The 20,172-nt window shown below is 54.4% G+C and overlaps 1 protein-coding gene across 8 annotated transcripts in view; it reads right to left on the minus strand.

Moving 5' to 3' along the window:
- Nucleotides 1-2,308: 2,308 nt before the first annotated feature.
- Nucleotides 2,309-20,172, minus strand: part of brd4 (bromodomain containing 4) — a 47,878-nt gene continuing 30,014 nt past the window's right edge. For 5 of the 8 annotated variants that reach the window (XM_088603346.1, XM_088603350.1, XM_088603347.1 and 2 more), the window contains 19 exons: nucleotides 19,187-19,505; nucleotides 17,497-17,634; nucleotides 16,237-16,372; nucleotides 15,404-15,774; nucleotides 14,370-14,783; nucleotides 13,870-13,998; nucleotides 13,016-13,234; nucleotides 12,042-12,265; nucleotides 11,461-11,810; nucleotides 11,261-11,374; nucleotides 11,047-11,099; nucleotides 10,500-10,821; nucleotides 8,976-9,704; nucleotides 8,641-8,753; nucleotides 7,797-7,947; nucleotides 6,436-6,566; nucleotides 5,881-6,086; nucleotides 5,385-5,745; nucleotides 2,309-4,914 (listed from right to left, as the gene is read on the minus strand). In XM_088603346.1, coding sequence (XP_088459472.1) covers nucleotides 4,846-4,914; nucleotides 5,385-5,745; nucleotides 5,881-6,086; nucleotides 6,436-6,566; nucleotides 7,797-7,947; nucleotides 8,641-8,753; nucleotides 8,976-9,704; nucleotides 10,500-10,821; nucleotides 11,047-11,099; nucleotides 11,261-11,374; nucleotides 11,461-11,810; nucleotides 12,042-12,265; nucleotides 13,016-13,234; nucleotides 13,870-13,998; nucleotides 14,370-14,783; nucleotides 15,404-15,774; nucleotides 16,237-16,372; nucleotides 17,497-17,634; nucleotides 19,187-19,420 — 4,464 coding nt within the window. In that variant the 5' untranslated portion in view covers nucleotides 19,421-19,505 and the 3' untranslated portion in view covers nucleotides 2,309-4,845. The remainder of the gene's footprint in view (nucleotides 4,915-5,384; nucleotides 5,746-5,880; nucleotides 6,087-6,435; nucleotides 6,567-7,796; nucleotides 7,948-8,640; nucleotides 8,754-8,975; nucleotides 9,705-10,499; nucleotides 10,822-11,046; nucleotides 11,100-11,260; nucleotides 11,375-11,460; nucleotides 11,811-12,041; nucleotides 12,266-13,015; nucleotides 13,235-13,869; nucleotides 13,999-14,369; nucleotides 14,784-15,403; nucleotides 15,775-16,236; nucleotides 16,373-17,496; nucleotides 17,635-19,186; nucleotides 19,506-20,172) is intronic. The other 3 variants (XM_088603351.1, XM_088603352.1, XM_088603345.1) reach the window with 2 other exon arrangements.

Here is a 20,172-nt window from a genome sequence, read left to right on the forward strand (position 1 = left end):
GTCTTTCCTACCTAGACGTAGAAACTGAGACAATGAGTACAGGTCCTTGGTTTGATGTATTTAGCGCTCACATTATAAACTCACCCCGACGCACACATTGCACACATCCAGGCTTGCAGTGGGTTGTTCTGTCCTGCGTGGACTGGCACAGTACGTGTTGTATACGTGCTTTTTTAAATGGTAAAAAGAAACCATCGTGTTTCTCGACCGCGAGAAGAACCCGGGGACTTTTCCGGGAAAAGAGTTCTCTCTTTCTCCGCTGGAGGGCGCAGGAGAACCGTAGGAATGTCGGCCTATTTGTCCTGTCTCGGTCTTGAACTTTGCCACGATTTTCCCTAGCCTAAACATCGGGGCTACGGTCTTCATTGCATACATTCTTCCAATAGTAATCGCTTTGTACAGAGCTCTGCTTTGGCACGTGTGCGTTTTCAAGCCGAGATGTTGGGTAAGTTCTGAAGCTACCGGCCTGACCAGCCTTACACATCTGAGCGGAATTAGCTGCTTCAAGTTAATCGTCTCACTGACGGCCTCTGCGTGGGTTTAAAAGGAACTGTACGTTATATCTTCACACGTGCTGTAGACACAGTGTGGCAGCATGGAGACCGTTTGGACTCATGACTGGAAATTGTTTGAATCCTGCCTGCAACACTACTGCGGTACCCCGAGATTGCTCCCCCAAATGCAGCTGTAGACATCCATCCATCTTCTCACAACTGCTTCCAGTTCAGGGTCACAGGAGAGCCGGAGTCTATCCCCGGCGAGCAAGGGTGCAAGGCAGGGTATGCCCAGGACAGGACTACTCCTTCACCGGGCACACAGAAACACACACACTGACACCAGGGCCCAATCTTCCTCATTCCAACGAACCAGCTGGTCTGTGGACTGTGGGAGGAAACCAGAGCACCCCAAGGAAACCCATGCAAACCGGGAGAGAGCATACAAACTCCACACAGACAGCACCCCAGAAACTTCATCCAGGGTACCTGGGCGAGACAGCACTGCTGACCACTGTGCCACCCCCCGCTGTGGACAGTGGTTCCAGAATCTGTGTGTCGAAACGTTCTTGAACCCTGGGAGAAGCACGAATACACCCAGAAAACCCAGACAGGGCCACGCGTCACCCGACAGAAGTGACCTCGCCCTCCCGAGGCCTCTGGGGTGGCACACCTTCTGGCTATGTAGGGAGTGAGGCTGGGCACATCCTGGTCCCCAACAAAGTACCCGCCCCCCGGGCCTCAGGGTTCCCGACGCCCCCAGGCGTCAGTCCTGCAGGAGTGCACCCCAGAGCAGCAGCAGCAGCCCAAGGAGTCTGGCACGGGTCACGCTCGGCTGCCGCCCAGGCCTCCCGGGGAGCATCTTCAGCAGGAGGCCCGCCTGCTGGTCACCAGCTTGCACCCCACCTCTGAAGACTGTGACTGGCTCAGCTCCAGTCCCCGAGAGCTGGGCTGTAGAACAGCAGGAAGGGTGGGAGACTCACGAAGGACGCCTTTGTAAATTCACAAAGCTCTTGCTCCTCGCATGACCAGTGGACTCCGGCCCTCTTTCAGTTCCCGATTCCCGGCTCTGACCACTGAGAGACCTGGGGAATCTGGGCTTCCTGTCCGGCTGCACTTCCCAGCCCCGCCTTCAAATTCCCTTTCCATATCCAGCTCCCAGTGCCCTCAGCAAACCTGACGCGACCGGGTTACTAGACAGCACCTTCAGGAGTTGTACCCACATTTACAAGATGCTATAAAAATATCCATCCATCCATCTTCCAACTGCTTCTTTCAACACAGCTCAGGCGGGTGAGCTGGAGCCTATCCCAGCAAGCAACAGGCACAAGGCAGATGGACACCAGTCCATTGCAGGGCACACACCCACGCCAGGGTCAACTGTCCAAGAAGCCAATTAACCCACCAGCATGGCTTTGGACTGTACCCAGAGGAACCCATGCAAACATGGGGAGAACATGCAAACTCCACACAGACAGCACCCCAGGAACTGAACAGAGGGCCCCAGAGCTGCAAGACAGCAATGCTGACCACTGAGCCAGTGCTGCCTCACTTCCTAACCGTGCCTTCAAATTCCCTTTACACTGCAACTCCCAGTGCCCTTGACTTCACTGCTCTGATCACCCCAAACCTGACAACTGGGCTACTTGAGGTGATGTACATGTACCATGCAAGGTGCATATATATGTAGTTTTGCAGAAAATGCACAACAGGCTACCTGGATTTACCATGAACCTTCGTCTCTCCTCCCGACAGAAATCCAGGACAGTCTTGCCAAGCAGAATCCAGCAGACCAAGAGAAGCACTCGGATGTGTTTTTTTTAAAAAAAGAGATGTTTATTCCATGATCATTACAGACTGAATTGTATTCCTCTATTACCTTACTCCGTGATATACCAACTGGCGTAATCAAGGAAAAAAAATAATAAAATAAACACAAAAATAAAATTGAAAAATTCTGTCCGACACGGATGTCGGCACTGTACTGCGTAGAGGGTTTCTATGGCACATAACATCCAACTGTTAACATTAAAAAAACTCAGACATTAAAAGGCAGAAAGGAATGAAGAAAAAAAGGTGAAAGTGAATTTTTGCATTTTTTTCTCCTTTTGTTAAATGTTTTTGAAACTGAACAAACAAAAACAAAATATTTATATATATATGGACTTCACTGAAATGGAGAAATGAAAGTGACAACATTATACTCATTACAGATGTTCACTTAAGTTTTCCACCCGCAATTAAAAAAAACAAAAAGATAGCTTGGAGAACTCGAACACAGGACTGCACTTTCCTCAGGCTCACTCCACTATACATAAACACACACGTGTGTGTATATAAATGCGCGCGCATGTGTCTCTAAAGCGTTTCCGTTAAACAATGAATTAGATGGAAAAAATGTTTTTGTTGTGCATAAAAAAAACCCCAGCTAAAACTGTTTTTCGTAAAAACTGATTTAAATCGTCTTAAGTGTCTCATTTCTGTCCTTGCACACCGTCTCCAGGTTCAACAGAGCAACAGGGTCACACATCCACCCCCCACGACCCCCCCCAAACCACCTCTTAACAATTAAATAATTTTGCCGACTATAGTCACTGTACAATACAGGCACTGTAGAAACACCATGTGAGAAAACGGGAGAGGATAAACTGCGCCCCCTAGTTAGAAAAACCCCAAAGAAGAGGGACCTGCACTCCACTACTATTTAACAAGAACAATGATATAAATTATCCCCCCCGCCTCCCCCCAAAAAGAAAGTTTGAGTTCTCAGCCGACTCGTTCGCCCCTCTACTGACTGTGAAGTGCACCCTCCTCCTTGTACACGCAGCGGAGAAGTCGAGCGTGCTGGCCTGGACAGACATGCATGAGCTTTGGTAGAGAGTCGTCTTGCCCCCCCGAGATCCAGCTATCTAGCGACGAGGGGTGTTAAGAGGAGGGGGGACGGGGTGGTGGCCACCGGCTATCCGGCCCCTCGTCTCGGAGGACTGGTTCAGGAGAGAGGGACGGCCGGGCCAGAACCAGAACGGAGCAGGGGAGTTCCAGAGGTGCTCTCTCAACCGCCCTAGCAGTCGGGGGACACAGGAAATCCACACTCCCTGCGAGGGGCTGGCTGTAATTCCACATCTCAACAAGACGACGGCTCAAGTTCACAAGAACAGTCGCCCTTTTAAAGACACCCCCCCGGGTTTGGTTCCGCTCCGAGCTGCCGCGAGCCGGGCGAGGTCCAGCAGCGAGCACGGATGGGCCGCTGATCCTGCGGGGGGGAGTGTGAGGGGAGAGACAGCAGACTTTTTTTTTTTTAATACTAGCTACCTTTTGATGTAGGGTGAAGAGAGGAAAAAACAAAGCATTTATATATATATAAAAAAAAACAAATTACAAATATATATAACCCATGTTAAAAGAAAGCTCTCCGCACTCTGCACAGGGAAAAAGGCATAGACAGCTCTCGGACAGGTCTGTGTGAGAGGACAGGAGGGGCAGGCTGGCTAAGAAAAAACTTTACAGTAGATCCTACAGACTGGAAAAAGCACAGAACCTCTGCTCCCGGCGAGACTGCATTTGCTGTTGTATCCGTTTTTGTTCATATCTCCAGGTGTGTATATATATAATATATATATTTATATTGTGTGTTTACAAGTCAGATGTGTAAGGCAGGTTTTACCATGAACACCCCACCCCACCGCCCCCCGCCCTCATGGGGTCCTAAGACCCCCCCCAATAAAATTGCGACCTTGTTACCCATGCCCCCCCCCAACCCCCCCTCCCCCCACATCCACAAGCTCTTCCATGTTTTTTTTAAATTCCAACACGAAACGCAAAAAATTGGTTGTCATCCGTCACCTTTGCCCCCCCGGATCGCTCCCGTCGGTCCGGCTGCTCCCGGTTCGGGGTTTCTTCTCCTGGACACCCCCCTTACCCCGCCGCCCCCCCCCCCCAGCCTCCCCGGCGCGCACCGGCCGCGGCGATCGGTGATCACCCCTCCCACTCCCCCGGCAACACGCGGAAAGAGGGGGCTCGTCCCTGGCGACGCGGAAATCCGGGAGAAACGACAAACGAACAAACCAAGAAGCCAAGCGATCCCGCTGGTCCTTCCAATCCCACTGGGGCCGAGCCGAGACTCCGCAGAAAAGGCTTTGTCCTTGTCGGGTTCCCCCCCCGCCGTCCTCCTTTCCACAGACTATTCCCAGCGATTTAATTATCCCGCCGAACTTACTCCTGCTTCCTCACAAGGAAGTCCCGCTGCTTGTCCCATCAAGGTTCGCTTTCGCGTTTTAATTGTTTTTTTTTTTGTCATTTAAAATTCTTTCGGTCCACTCCACGAAATGTTTGTTTGTGTTTCGCTTTGCTTTCAGAACAGGTTCTCCTCAAAGATTGCCATCAGGTCGCTCTGGAAATTCATGTCGATGGTGGATTCCATCTGAAACAAAAAAACAAAAGCAAAATTTGAGAAAGTTTTGTCTATGCCCTGGCTTGGGAAGAGCCAGCTACGCCGCAGACAGGCAACAGCTGTGATACACAGTCCGAGCAGCCCAAGGGCCAGCTCGATACCCGTGTGCGCTACACATTCAGTCTCTCTCTTACTGTCTGCAGTAGCAGGGCCTGGTGCACCCAGAGACGGAAAGTCTCCTCTCTGTCTCAGGATATCTGACCGAAATTCAAACAAAGTGCAGAAGTGGGTGTATGAAAATGTCCACCTGACCCAGCAGCACTTGCTGTCCGGTTCCAGGATGGGAATAAGGCCCAGGAGACACACCGACCCCTAGGCAACAACTCCACTTTTTTTCCCCCCCAAGAGCTGTGGGGGCTTGCCCCCTCCCCAGCCACGCCGCTAAAGTCGACAGCCTGGGCGAGACCCTCGGACCCATCCTCTACCCTTCGGACACTCACCGCCTCTCTCCTCCGCCTCTCCTGCTCCCTCCGGCGCGCCAGGTCCCTCTGCTGGTCGAGGGCGGACTGCGAGGGGGGAGGCTGCTGCTGCTGCTGCTGCTGCTGCTGCTGGGGGGCGGCCTGGCTCTGAGAGGAGGCCACGGCCTGCACCTGTTGCACCTGTTGCTGCTGCTGCTGCGCCTGCTGGGCTTGCTGTGCCTGCGCGGCTTGCTGGGCTTGCTGGGCCTGTGCAGCCTGCACGGCCTGCTGGGCCTGCGCCGCCTGCACGGCCTGCTGGGCCTGCGCCGCCTGCTCCTGCCGTCGCCGCGCCTCCTCATGCGCCCTGCGCACGTGCTCCAGAGAGTCCTCCTCATCACGGCTCCTGGGACACAGAAGACCGGTCAGCCCCGGCACGGCTGCAGCAGGGTGTGGAAGAGCCGACCCTTTCACTTGGGTTTATACATCTCTCTCCCCCACCATCGCTCTCTCCTCCCTCAGTTCCCCCCGCCGCACTCACCTGAGCCTCTCCTGCTCCCGGCGCATCCTCTCCTTCTCGGCCTGCTCCGCCTGGGCCTTCAGCGCCTTCTCCCGCTCCTCCTTCTCCCGCGCTGCGCGCCGGAACTGCTCGAAGCTGTCGCTGGAGGACTTCACCGTGGACGAGGGCGCTGCCATCGACTTCTGTGCCAGGCTGGCCCAGGGACCCATGTTCTTCAGCTTCAGGTCCTGGAGGAACGAGAGAACAGGATCATTGCTCTGTCTCCAAGCGACAGCCAAACCCCAGCCAGAGAGACACGCCACCCCCACCTTCAGCCGAACCCGAGCCGGAGACACACATCCCATACACCCAAACTGCTGCCAGGCTTATACCCCCTACAACCAGACCAGATCGGCGACCACAGATAGACAACACCAACAGACCAACCGGCCCTCAGACGAGCTGGGTACAGCTGTGGTCGGCTCTTTAGGAATGATGGAGAAGAGGTGCAGCCTGCTGGAAAGTGGTGTCTTGACACCCACCCACTAGCCCACCTCCATGGAGAAACTTGTCCTCTCTGCAACTGACTCGTGTTACCTTTTTGGGGGCGACGGGCGTTTTGGGCTCCTGCTTGAGCTTATCCTTGTCCGGTCCAGAGGATGGAGGGGCACTCTGCTCTGAGGGCCGTATCACAGGCCGGGAACTCTCCATCTGCCTCACATCTGATCCTGGAGCGCAAACACACAGAGAAGAGCTCAGCACAGATCCGTTACATACACACTGCTCATCTCGGAGGGCTATAGAGGCAGACAGGCGGGCTTTGACCTCAGGGCAAAGGAGCACTGCTCTGACCTAAAAATGTCCACAGGATTCTCTGTACCACTAGTTTAAAACTTCCTCCTTCCAGAGACAGATGGCAACAAAGACCAAAGAACAAACTTTGCCTCTTTATTCCCCTGTGCATTTAACAATTAAGCTAATCCTCACTCCGTAAAGCACACCTCAGGTCACAAACTATTTCAAAGCATCATACAAAAAAACAAAACAGTTGAAAAGAGACGGACAAATTAAAAAATGCAATTTTGAACCAACAAGAGCTCACATCATATTTGATTCAGCAGATGCTAATAGCCTAACTTAAGCCTGACTTCAAATTATACCCATCTATATAGCTGTGTAGTTCACTGGGGCAATCTGAGTGAAGGACAACAGCAAACAGCACTCAAGGGTATAAAGACACACCCCCATCCTCAAAAAAGGTCCTGGGCCCATAACCGCCAATCCCATCTTCTGCCATTTAAAGCCATCAAGCAGTCAGATTTCCTCCTTTGTGGAAGGATTCTGTACAACATAGGACACTCTGTCCCACATAGCTCTGGTCTTGGGGACACACCAGAGTTTTGTGCCAGGCTGGCCCAGGGACCCGTATTCTTCAGGTCCCGGACGAACGAGAGATCAGGCTAATTTCTCTGTCTGGGGCCCACCATCAGTGGCACAAGGGCCGGTGGTCCAGACCAATTGGAAAGAACCAGATCTACGCACTTTCCCCGCCATCCAGCAGGCGAGATTCTCCGGTACCTGGTCCAACAAAACACTCAACTGCAGGCACTTTCTTTCCCGCTCACTCTGCTGAAAGCTGCTGTGCATCCCCGCATATCGTGCTTGAGCTGCCACGCTCAAAGACAAGGCAGAAAAAAAGGGCAACCCAGATATTTCTGTTCACTTCAGTGTGCAAACAATGGGGACCGAACGGGGAAGAGGATTAAAGCCACCCAGTCAAGTCAAAGGGTCAGAGTCGCTAATGCAGAGCGTCATCAGTCTAAAGCTAGACATGGCAGTGTGGGCACTCAATGACTGTACTGTACAACGGCCTTAGTCCAACACAAGTCCCACAATCAGCCAGTGACTGGGGAATGGGGACACCTGTACTCTCTCTGCATGCATGTTGAAACACTCACTCTGCTGGGCGTGTCCTTGCTGCGGGGGCTTGTCGGGATGCTTGGGGGGCTCTTGGCGCATGGTGGGGCTGAAGGGCTCTCCACGGATCACCGGCGATGGGGGCATCTTCTCCTCCTTCACGCCCCCATGAGGCGGGGCTGGTCGCTGCTCCTGCCATCACACACACAGACAACACGCGTCACACACACAGACGCACAACACGGCAAACGGGTGGAGCATGGGACACAAGGGGAGAGCACTGCGGCTCCGCTGAATTTCACACGCCTCCCTTTTCTCTACCCTCTGTCAAATGCCACCAGGAACCTGCCACCTCTTGGCTCAGGAACTTTCTTCCCGGATTGGGAGTGCAAACCAACAGCGTGCCAGAGGACCCGGCTCTCCGCAGCGGAAAAGCAAGGCTCCGGGCCCTTTCTGGGTCACTGACCGTATTCAGTGATACAAGCGTCCATTCTGCAGCTGCAGGATGGGCTTCTTTGAATGACCCCCCTCTGCCTTCCACCTTGAAATGACATCCATCCTAAGCGTGCTGCTGCCCTCAGCCCACACCTGGCACACCAGGAACTACACACGACTTCCAGATCAGCCCCGCCAATTCCACGGAGGAGCAAGAGCAAGGGGCAGGGGTATCTGTCAGGTATGTATGGATACTAGCATTATTAAACCAAGGATCTTGAGCAACAGATGTAGCCAATAGATGTACCTGCGATGTAGCCAGGCAGCTTGCTCCAGATATACCCAGGTTTTGTGTAAAAACAAAAAGGTGCTCATTGTTGGCAACCCTGGAACTCCTATCCTAAACCCTAAGGAGACCTTTGTGAAGTGCCGTGTACGGATAATATTCACCGGTTTCTTAGGCTGCAGGTTCTGATGCGGAGGAGACAGATGCACGATGGAAGGGTACTGAGCCATCTGGGGAGAGTGCATCATCAGAGGAGAGGGGTTCTCTCTCATGTGTCCTGGGTCAAAGAAGACAAGAGTCAGGGCAAGTAACAGGTCCACAACTTAGGCTCCACTTGTCCCATCCCTCTCCCTTCCCCCAACCCCTAGCCTTCTTATCCACAAAGGACACTGGGTAGAGCTCCGTTCCGAGATGGAATAAGGGTAGGATCAGGGTCCCTCGAGGTGCTGTCGAGTGCGGGAGGGAAGAGCAGAGAGCGACCAAGAATGGCTGTGCTTACCAGCATAGGGGTCGGCCTTGTGTTGGCGGGGCGAGGGGTGGTGGTGGTGCTGTATGATCGGTTGCGACTTGGTGGCCTGGACCGCCCCCTTGTGCTGCTGCTGCTGCTGCTGTTGGTGCGGGGGCCCCTGGATGTGCTGGGACTGAGGGTAAGGGAGCGACTGCATGTGCAGGTGCCTCTGCTGCCCCGCATGAGTCTGAGGAGGGGGAACCTGGGCTGGCGGTGCCTGCTGCTGCTGCTGCTGCTGCGCAGGTTGCGGTTGTGCGGGTTGCTGCTGTTGCTGGGCTGGGCCCTGTGGGGTGGGCTGGGCCTGAGACTGGACCTGCACGGACTGCAGCAAAGAGGTCTGCTGCTGCTGCTGTTGCTGCTGCTGCTGCTGCTGCTGGCGGTTCTGCAGGTGCTGCAGGTAGAGCTGCACCTGGTTCAGAGGTAGTCCGTGGTGTTGCGGGGCGGGCGGCTGCTCGTCGTCGTCCTCCAGGAGGGCCTGCGGGGGCTGGGCGGACAGCAGCCCCTGCGGCGTGAGCGTGGGCGAGGGCGCGTGCGGCCGGTGCGGGGGCGGCGCCGCCGGCGAGGGGTGGTGGTGGATGTGGCCGGTCTGGTGGTGCGGCGGCGGCTGCTGCTGCATGGGTGGCTGCGGCGGCTGCGCGGGTGGCTGCGGTGGTTTGGGAGGTAGAGGTGCTGCGCGGTTGCTGGGTCTCGAAGGCTGCTGGGGCAAGGCGTTGTGCAGAGCTGGGGAGAGAAAAAAACGCTCTGCCTTCAGTACGAGCCCGGATCAAACTGGCTTTCCGTGCAGAGCCTTGCCCCCTCTAAAGCGGTGGTGCTTAACCCTTACTGCAGCCTGCACTGTGGTTCTCAAAATCTGTCCTCCATCAAAGTCACAGAAGCCGGTCAGGCCTTGAAACCTGAGATACGTCATAACTATAGAACGAAAACAATAGAATTATACATTTTATTCTTCAGGAAAATAAAGAACATGAAAAACTCTTTTTAAAAAATCAGGCTCTGAAAAGGCATCATGTACCCCACGATGGTACAACAATCACCAAACACAAGAAAAATGAAAGCTGCCTAACAACTATCGCAACTCGCTGCACAGATATCTTGCTCTGGTAACAGTTCAGACCCACAGCTAAGCACACCTGTAGACCTTCACTCTGAGGGGCAAGCTCTGGCACACTGGCCTCGTGGGCAGTCCTGTTCTGCACCAGCACTGCCATGTCTCAGCCCACACTGGCAGGAGAGTTTGCTACCTTGGGCACAAACCGTCTGCCGCTTTCTGCCGACGTCACAAAGACTGAGGCGCACAAACGCACAGGATGAAGGTCAGACAAGGTCCGAGTCCAGTCCTCACTGCCGGACCAAGACTAAGGAAACGTGCTGCCATTCTACCCATTCCACAGGAGCCATGAAAGCTCGCCACATCAACTGGTAAACTGGGAGGATTCGGCAAACTAAGAGAACGGGAAGAGGTCTGCCTCTGGGGGGGGAGCCAGGCGGTCCGAAGGTCAGCGTGGCCACACTGACCTGGGGAGGCGAGGACGCTGTGCTGGCTGAGGTACGGGTGCGCCTCTGGCGGGGGAGAGACCACGCTGGCAGCGGGGTGCGCGTTGAGGTGCGGGGCCGGGGGCGAGGGCTGCTGCGGAGGCAGGTGCACCAGGCCGAAGTGCGGCAGGCCGTCGAAGGAGCCGCCCAGCAGCTGCGCCGAGTCCATTGCCGGCACGGGCGGCGGCACGTACGAGGGGGGGGACTGCTTCAGCTGGGGCGGGGGCACGGGCTGCACCACGGGAGCCGGCTGCTGGGCGGGCAGAGCTGCGGGGGCCACGCCGGGCACTGGGTGTCCATGGTGCTACGGAAGGGGAGACAGGAGACAAGAGGGCATCAGCTGATCGTTTGAAACCACATCACAGACCAATAGGAAACCAGGGTTGACGTGGTTCTGAGTCACAGACCAGGATCTGACAGTCCAGACGTACCTCCTGTCGTTCGGCTTAAAGGGCCACGCAAGGCAAAAGGGATACAGGCTAAGCTATACCTTTGCTCTTTACTTTTTTCAGAGATCAGTCCCGTTTACCTTCTTCTGCTCCTTCCCAGAATGGCCTCTCTTCTTTATTTTGGGTGCCATTCCTGCAGGAGGAGAAAAAAAGAAAGCCTTTTACAAGCCACTTCACTTCGGTCAATCCTAGTACTTGTGTATCACACGCAGATAGAAGATCGATAAGTGACTAGTAACCTCACGAAGCTGAGAGGCCTGCCCACATAAGGTTCTGGTGTTCCCCTGTGCGTACCTGCGTCCGAGTCCTCGCTGTCCGAGGAGCTGGTCTCGCTGCTGCTCCCCGAGTCCGACGAAGAGCCGGCCTTCGTCTTCATGGCACCCATCATCTCCATGGTCTTCTCTGCCACTGCGAGCGAGAGGGCAGGATGAAGACGGGAGGGACAGGGGAGGACAGAGACAGGTGTGAGGGACAGAAGGGAGACCCGCACTCACCAGGGACCTTCTTCTTCTTCCGCAGGCAGGAGGAGACGTATCTCTCCAGCTCGCGCAGCGTGGAGGGCTTCAGCGTCTCGAAGTCGATCTCGATCTCGTCCGGGTTGGAGTTCTTGAGCGAGGGCTCGCGGGACTGGATGATGTGGACGACCCGGCCCAGCTTGTCGCCGGGCAGCTTGTTGATGTCCAGGCTCAGCTGCCGCTTCTCCTCGTACGACATGGGCTTGCACTTCTCCCCAGCCAGCATGCCCCCCACGCCCTCATCCTCCGAATCCAGAGCAGGAGGCACTGTTGCGGCCACAGGGGGAGGGGGCGGGGCCGGCCGGCTGTTCTTCACACACTCCTTTTTACTGTCAAGGGAGAGGGAAAGAAATTGACTAATGAGCCAACGACATCAAGAAAACTCCAAACACTAATACTGTTACTTCACAATCTGATAGGTTCATGGGTTAGCAAGTATGAGGGCATCTCCGACAGTGTACATCTGAAAAACTCCCTTGGAGATTGTCACCCTGCTGGTTTTTTATAAATAATGCTGCTAATTTGTACCATCTGTGCAACACTCCTGCCCCAGTCCTCACCTGGTCTTCTTGGTCTTTTTGGGTGGGGGTTCCTTGCTCTTGCTCTTCCTGGGGGGCTGGGGCAGCTCCTCCACCTCCTCCAGCACCACTGCAGCCAGCGCCTTCTTCTTGTGCTTTTCCTTCTCTTTCTCCTTCTTCTTCTCCTTCTTGTCCTTCTCCTTCTTCTTTGGTTTGCTGGCCTGGGGCTGGGAGAGGGCCGCCAGCTGCTCGTGCACGGCTTTCAGCTGCCGGACAGAACAACGGGACAGGGGTCAGTGCCCAGATGTAGACTCGCTCACCCCCGGGCTCCCTCCCTCTTCTGGCTGTACCTGTTACTGAAGCTCCGCTAGCAGCCGAGCTCTCACTCTCTTGTCCTGTTCCTGCAGCCCTGCGCCCTCCAGGCCCCCTGGCTCTCCCCTGACCCGCTACTCCCTCCAGGCTACTTACTGAGCTCTCACTCTCCCCTGTACCCTCTCTCCACTCCGTCCCTCCGTCTGTACCTGTTCCTGCAGCGCTGTTAGCCGCTGGGCTCTCCCCTGTACCCCCGTCTGTACCTGTTCCTGCAGCGCTGCTAGCCACTGGGCTCTCCCCTGTACCCCCTCCCTCCACCCCACTCCCCCCGTCTGTACCTGTTCCTGCAGTGCTGCTAGCCACTGGGCTCTCCAGTACCCCCTCCCTCCACCCCACTCCCCCCGTCTGTACCTGTTCCTGCAACGCTGCTAGCTGCTGGGCTGTCTCCTGTACCCCCGTCTGTACCTGTTCCTGCAGTGCTGCTAGCCACTGGGCTCTCCCCTGTACCCCCCTCTGTACCTGTTCCTGCTGCTCTGCTAGCTGCTGGGCTGTCTCCTGTACCCCCTCCCTCCACCCCAAACTCCCTCCGTCTGTACCTGTTCCTGCAGTGCTGCTAGCCGCTGGGCTGTCTCCTGTACCCCCGTCTGTACCTGTTCCTGCTGCTCTGCTAGCCGCTGGGCTGTCTCCTGTACCCCCGTCTGTACCTGTTCCTGCAGCTCTGCTAGCCGCTGGGCTCTCTCCTCCTCTGAGTCGTCGGTGCTGCTCTCGCTGTCGGACGAGCTGTCGCTGCTGCTGTCACTGGAGGAGGGCGGCGGCGGCGGCTGCTGCTGCTTCACCGGGGCCGGGATCACGGGGGAGGGCGCTGGCACCGCCACCTCCTCCGGCTCGTCCGGCATCTTGGCGAAACGCATCTCAAACACGTCCTGGGCATGGAGCAAGGGGAGAGCGAGGAGGAAGATGAGTCTGGATCCAACGGGTAGCCCTACTATTGTCCTCTTATTCCAGGACACAGGGACAACACCCCTGAGTCCTGAACTCCAGTCCACTACTAGAAAACAGCCAGCAGGTCTTTTAACTTCCATTTCCAGCTTGCACCCAAACCCACTGTGAACTGGGACTTTTCACATAAATGTGTCTAAAGAAGCGCCCGAGTCTTTTGTAAGTACGTTCTCTTCTGGCTCCACTTTGCATCTCTAGACGTCTAGTTTATTTATCTGTACATCTCATCATGTTGCAGAAATCCAGACTGTGTGTGGTGTTGTATGTTCTTACAGTGCTTTTGGAGGGCCACTCCATGGGCCACCAGAGCTACAGACACACCCCGAGCTATTCTGGACAAGACGCACATTGACAGCCTGCATGATAAATTGTTTTTCCTCTCCTCCGCCATGTTCATGAATAACTGCGATCTGTCTCTTGTACACAGCTGGGGAGTTCCAGTTTCTTTTTAACCCCTCTGAACAACAGAGCTAAGACAGGCGAGGGACCTGAATTTCAGCATGCAGGTGCTCTCGCACCATGATCAGGCTTGCAAACGACTTTGCGCCAGCAGTCCTACCTGCAGCTTGCGAGCCATGGCCACCACCTCGTGGTCGGGGGGGTTGTACTTGTAGCAGTTGGAGAACATCAACCGCACGTCGGCCGCGAACTCCTGGGCGTCCCGGTACTGCCGGCTCTCCAGCTTAGACTGCGGGGTGGAAAACGGGAATTAAATCAAGCGGATCCTTCTTGGCCGGTGGCGGAGTCTCGAAAACCTTGAGACTACTCTTCAGGGACAGCTGAAGCTCAGGGTCCCCTGTGGCGCTTGACTGTCCTGTCCCTGCCTCCCGGAAAGGAATCCACACACCTCTTCACCTGCCAGCGGCTGCCATCCTCTCTGCTCCTCCCTCTCCCTCCCTTACGCTTCCTGTGCAATGTCAGCCCTAGTCCCCTGCCAACCTTGGTGGTGCCGAGGTCCAACTGTGCAGACCCAGATCCTCCACATCCATTGGCTTGTGCCGGCATGCCTTACTGCGGTCCGCATCATTATGTCAGTGCGAGGGGGCCAGGGGGGCTCACCTTGATGGTGCTGAGGTCCATTGGGTGCTTGATGATGTCGTGGTAGTCGTGCAGGCCCAGCGCCTCCACGTCCACGGGCTTGTAGAAGGGCCAGGCGTAGGCTGCGTGCTTCTTGGCGAACATGTCCTTGATGATGCCGCTGCAGTACCGCAGCTGCTCCTGCTGCTTGGGGCTCTGCGCGCCCCCGGACCCCAGCAGGGTCCCCGGAAGGACCCCCCCGACCCCTGGCTTGTCCAGGGCTGGGTGCTGGGAGTCTGGAGCCTCCTTCTTGGGGATCTTGGCCGGCCTGCTGCTGTCCCTCCGGGGGAGCGTCTTGCCAGATTTGGACTCGGGCGGGGCCGGGGACGACTCGCTCATCTGGTCGTTGGCCGTGGGTGTGGTGGTGTCGGCTTTCCGTTTCATGCTTTTCCTCTGCTGGAGGAGCGAGAGCACGAGAGGGACAGGGAGGAGACAAAACAAGACCAAGGATATGAAACAGTGCAGTTAAAGACGGGGAAACCGGGGGAACTTCACTATACAAAGGAAGGCCCTTATAATAGTGTGGAGCACAGCCCTGGTTGATGAAGCCAACATCATGGTCTTCTTTCAAAAAACAGCTGGGTGAGATCAGAGGGTCAATTAGCAGCCAGCCACTTAATAAACCACTTCACCCACATGAGCTGGATGACCTCCTCATTTGTAACCCTCCTCACATTTTCACAAAAGACTCAAGAAGAGAGTAGGTGAAAATGCCACGACACTACAGAACTGTGCTGTCTAGGGCAGGTGAACAGGCGGTCCCCTTCAATGGGGAGCAGATGACGCCCTGTCTTCTCTGTGGGCTGCAGAGAAACAACTACACCGAGACACACTTGTGCGGTCTTCATCTCCTCCAAAAACAAAACTTAAGACTTTTGACCTCAGACATCTTAGATGGAAAATTCTAATTGTGGATGCCACAAGCTGACATAATGAGAGAGCAGCCACAGCTAAGCTAAAGGGCCACAGGCCCACACTCTGTCCTGAGCCGACTCCCTTGCCCCAGGAAGACTTACTTTATTGGGCGGTGCGGTGCTCGGTGGCATGGGCACTGGGGGTAGGGTGGTCTGGGCAGGGTTAGGCACGGAGGTCATGGTCATGATGGGATTCTGGGTAATGCAGTCTGGAGGTGCCAAGGGGTATTGCGGCCCTGAGGGAGGTGGATGTGCCCGCGCCTGAGGATTCTGGGGCAGAGTCTGTTGCGGGGGTACCCCGCGTGATTGCAAAGTCTGAACGTTTTGCTGGGGGTGTGTCCTGGTCTGGGTCCCCGGGGGGATGGGTGGTGGTCCCCTCGTCTGCGGCCCCTGCGATGAGTTGGCAGGGGGCCCACGAGTCTGGGGGGGCGTGGAGGGAGAGTCCAAGGCAGTCCCTGGCTTCGAGCTCACACCTGGGAAGAAAAAAGAAGACCAGTGACTTCTACACTGCACAGTGCACAGGAGGAAAGCTTATACGAGCAAGATGTATTTTACTTATTCAAGATGTGTTTAATCTTATCTGGATATTAATAGGTTTTAGACTTATCATCCAAGGATGATTACAAAGCTATATACAAAGCAGATGAGACAAGGAAATGGTTACATAAAAGTAAATAGCACACAAAATATGAATGCGGTCCTCAGCTGTCATATGACTCTCTCCCGGCCTTGAGAAACTAAATGAACCCACTGCACAGCAGACTCAGCCACTCAAGGATTTACTAGCTGCATGGCATCTGTGCAGACAGACAGGGCCAAATCAGACAACACTGCCTCTAAGCTTCATCTGTGCTCTTTGCAGAAGAGGCCTGCAGCTGGGCTGAATCACATGAGTTTGATCCATCACTCCTGAACTCTCGTGCTCACTGGCCTACCTGCGTCTTTCCGTCCTCGGCCCCGGCCCTTTCCCGACACCACAGGGATCTCTGTCTCCTCCTGGGGCATCTCCGAGATCTTCTGCAGGAACATCTTCTCCAGGGCCTCGGCCATTAAGACTATGTCATCTCCCGGCTACAGCACAAGGACACACACAGGACATAACGTGAAAGGTGTGCCTGAACTCCTCTGCTCCTGTGTGAAGTTGGCCTTGCCCTGTGCCAAACGGTGGTTAGGATCAACAGAACAGACTGTTCCACTTTGTGTGCGAGGGGATGCTTGTGGGGGGACGGAGGCAGGATGTCGACTACTTACAGACCGCATCCTCATAAGCCTGTCTACAGGTATGTCGCATTTCGGCAGCGCACAAGACATCAAGACGACTCACGTTAACTAACTTTACCACTCCCCATTGTGAAGAGCCTGGCTTCTCCATTGAGAAGAGCCTGGTTTTCCTTTATAATGTCCTTGGCTCCCACATACCCTATGAATCAAGCTGCGCATTGCAGGTGCAAGGAGCTGAAGGGTGGGGGTGGGACGAATCATTTGTGTGGAAAGCAACACAAACGACAAACACAGGAACTGTTGCAATCGCAAGCCCCTATTCTTGCACAAGTAGAAATCGTTCTTCATATTTTTGGTGCTGTGACAAACTGCAGCCCCACTGTCATTCCCTCTCCCTACACTCCCATCAGCCTGCCCCTGCACTTCCACGATCCCTCGAATGCCTGCACTGGAGCGGCACAAAGATTTCTCAGAAAGGGCTCAGGAGCAGAGATCGCAAATGCACAACGACATTCACTGCAAGTTTCCGGCAAATTTTGGAGCCGTTTCGTTACCCCGAAGAAGCTTTTCCAAGAACAACGTAATGCAAAACTCATCGCAAGGTGTCATTCTCCCCCCCCCAACTCAGCTGGACGTTTTTGTCTCAATTGTCTTCGTGCCAGTTGCCAATAAACCAGCGTGTTCTTTTGGCTGTTCTGCTGCTGTAAGCGCTGACCAGCTCGGCTGGGCAAATCCCGAGCTCCCTCAATGACACAGCAGCCCAGCCGTGCGACGGTGGTTCATGAGGCGTTGGGGTTGACGACAGCAGTAGGCAGCTGCAGTGGCACACAGACATTCTGCACTGCGGTGTTTTGGCTACAGTGAGTTAGATAAGCAGCGGGGGGTGGTTAAGAGAAATAAGGTCACAGTGACCGTGTGAGGAGGCCAGTGTCAAGGCCAGTGTGCCGTGCGGCGGGCGTGTGGGCAGCCGGTACCTTGTTGTAGATGTAGCAGTTCGTAAACATCGTGTTGAAGTCTTGAATACATTCCTGGGCGTTCCAGTAGAAGCTGTTCTCCAGGCGTCGCTTGATTGTTCCCATGTCCATAGGAGACTTGATAATCTTGTAATAGTCCTGTGGAGGACAAGAGTCAAGCAGGTCAGCCGAGCCGCAGTGCAGTCTGGACACCAGTGATCCCCGTGTCCAGAGGGGTACCTGCCCCACCCACTACATCATACGACAGTTCCTCCCTCAGTACCAAAGCAACTGTTAAACTGTGCTCAAATGTCAATGACAGACTGACACAAAGACCTGATGGACTGACAACAGGTCTGCACTCCTAAAGGGTGATACAGTTCAAACCAGAAATCTGTCAGACTTTCTAAGGTGTGTCTGACAAAGTCATTCACGATCTACTTCCTTGCAGAAGCATTACTATGCTACTTTGATTTGCATATCACACCCCAACAGGGCTGAGAATGGGTGCTGCTGAAGGCGGCTCCCTGGAAGCCTTGAATAAATGGCTGGGTGAGATCCTTAGATCGATGAAATGGGCTCTCAATTGTAACACCTTCCATCTTGATCCTCGAGAGTCAGACCCTGCATCTTTAATAGCTCCGTCACTGGGACAGGCGATACTGCCAAAGGCCAGAGGAGATGTGCAATCAGTAGACTTGAAGACGTATCAGTGACACCCAAGCACAGCTTAGCACGCTGCTTTTATTACACTTTGTGAAATTGACAGACGACCTTGAGTCTGGCACAAGAGCTTCCAAGCAGTGTCACAGACACAGTTCCTACTTAAAAGCATGTTAAAATCATGCTAATAGACCCACAGGGTATACAAAGAGACCAGAAAAACAGGCCAAGAACCACCTTGGTTCAGGCACTCCGAAGTGCAAAACTGTAAAAAGAGACTTAGAGGCAGCATCTTAGTACCTAAGATCTTCACTGTAACTTGCACCGAAATATCCTATATATATATATCACTCCTTACTCCAAAGCCCAGTATTAGAAAAACTTTACTCTTCATGCTTTTGTCTTCAGACAAATAGAACAGTCTGTACATGACTTAAGAAACCATTAAAAAGACATTTAATTCATTTGAAACAAAGTCGATGATAGAAAATGAAGAGAGTTATGTAAAACTGATTTTCGGAAAATGTTACACAGAAATCGTATTTTTTTTAGTGCAGTGCATTCGACTAGAGCCAAATATAAAGAAAACAAAAACCGACAAAGCTCTACTTGTCCCGGATTTACAGAAAACCAGTAACTACAGCACAATTTCACAGCAGCGGATTCATTCCTCTCTTACAGGCAGCACAAGCCAAAAGAATCCCCCCTATCAAACGCTGTGTGATGAGCCTGAGAGGAAAGTTATATGAGTTATTCGACAGCAGGCCAGGGCAAATGGCTCCTGAAGTTTCATAATTTCTGGACTGAAAAAAATAAAACCAAGACAAGCCGAGACAGAAGATCCTAACATCCACCGCTGTCAATATCAATACATAATCAGGAGAATTTTTTATGGAATTTGGAATCGCGGCCTAAGTCTGTTTTGTGTCTGATGGAGGCCCCTTGCTGAAGTGACACCACCCCTACACGCTGGTGTCTGAAGAAAGCTCTCTACTCTGCAGCATGAGTTCTGGACTGGACCGGGTTGGGTCAGGCCGGGCGCACTCACAGGCAGGTTCAGCTTCACGGCGTCCACAGGCTGCTGGAAGGGCCAGGCGAAGTGGTGCTTCCACAGCGTCTTCAGCACCACCTTGAGCAGGTACTGCAGCTGGTTGGTCTGGCGCTTGGGCCGGTTGGAGCTGGAGGTCTCCGGGGGGGCGGGGTTCTGGAAGGCTGGGGCGGGCTGCACGGACGGCTGGCCCGGCGTGGCCGACATCTGCGCCGCGTCCAGGCCGTCCCCCATGGCTGCGCGCTCGCTCACTCTCGTCCCAGGCGCGGTCTGCACAGAGAGGGCTCCAGTGATGCCATTGCACTCCTCGCTGGGCTCTCTGGGAGGGGGGGGGGGGGGGGTGGAGAGGGAGAGGATCAGCACAGGGAAAAGCCAACAGTTCAACAGTCCCAGGACACAGGGGGCTAGACAGCGGATCAGGCTCGGGGAAAGGGACAGGACACTCGGCCCAGTCCGGACCATGTCACGCCCTGGGTGAGACCGCACTGAGCACTACTGCCCCGAAGGCTGGCTTGTCACACAGACGCTCAGCACACTGCACAGACAGCAGCAACAGACCTACACAACTGAGCAGTTCTTAGTCTCAAGGCCTTGGGGTAGTCTATGGGCTCAGGAATCCCAGAAAATATTCGGCTGACTTCCAACATATACTGGCAAGGGTAATACAGCTGTGCCAGACGTGCCTTAGATGCTTCTTCTGATGTTTGGTTTCACAAATGGAGCGCAACATGTGTTCACGGGCAATGATGAATTGCAAGAGTAAGCACACATGAAACAACAACAACAAAAAAAGATCAAGGCAGAACACAATGGGCAAGACAACTGGATCCGTTATCTCCACCACCTCCCAGTACAGCTTTGTGAGAAATCAATACCATTCCTCCAGGAGGACAAAGTCACACTCATGACAACTCCAGCAAGGCCAGCTGAACATCCGGGACAGAAACGCAAAAGCTTCCTCTCTGAACGCTTGAGTGGACAGAAGA

Source organism: Lepisosteus platostomus, chromosome 13, assembly GCF_059453375.1.
Source record: "Lepisosteus platostomus isolate fLepPlt1 chromosome 13, fLepPlt1.hap1, whole genome shotgun sequence".
Lineage (NCBI taxonomy): Eukaryota > Metazoa > Chordata > Actinopteri > Semionotiformes > Lepisosteidae > Lepisosteus > Lepisosteus platostomus.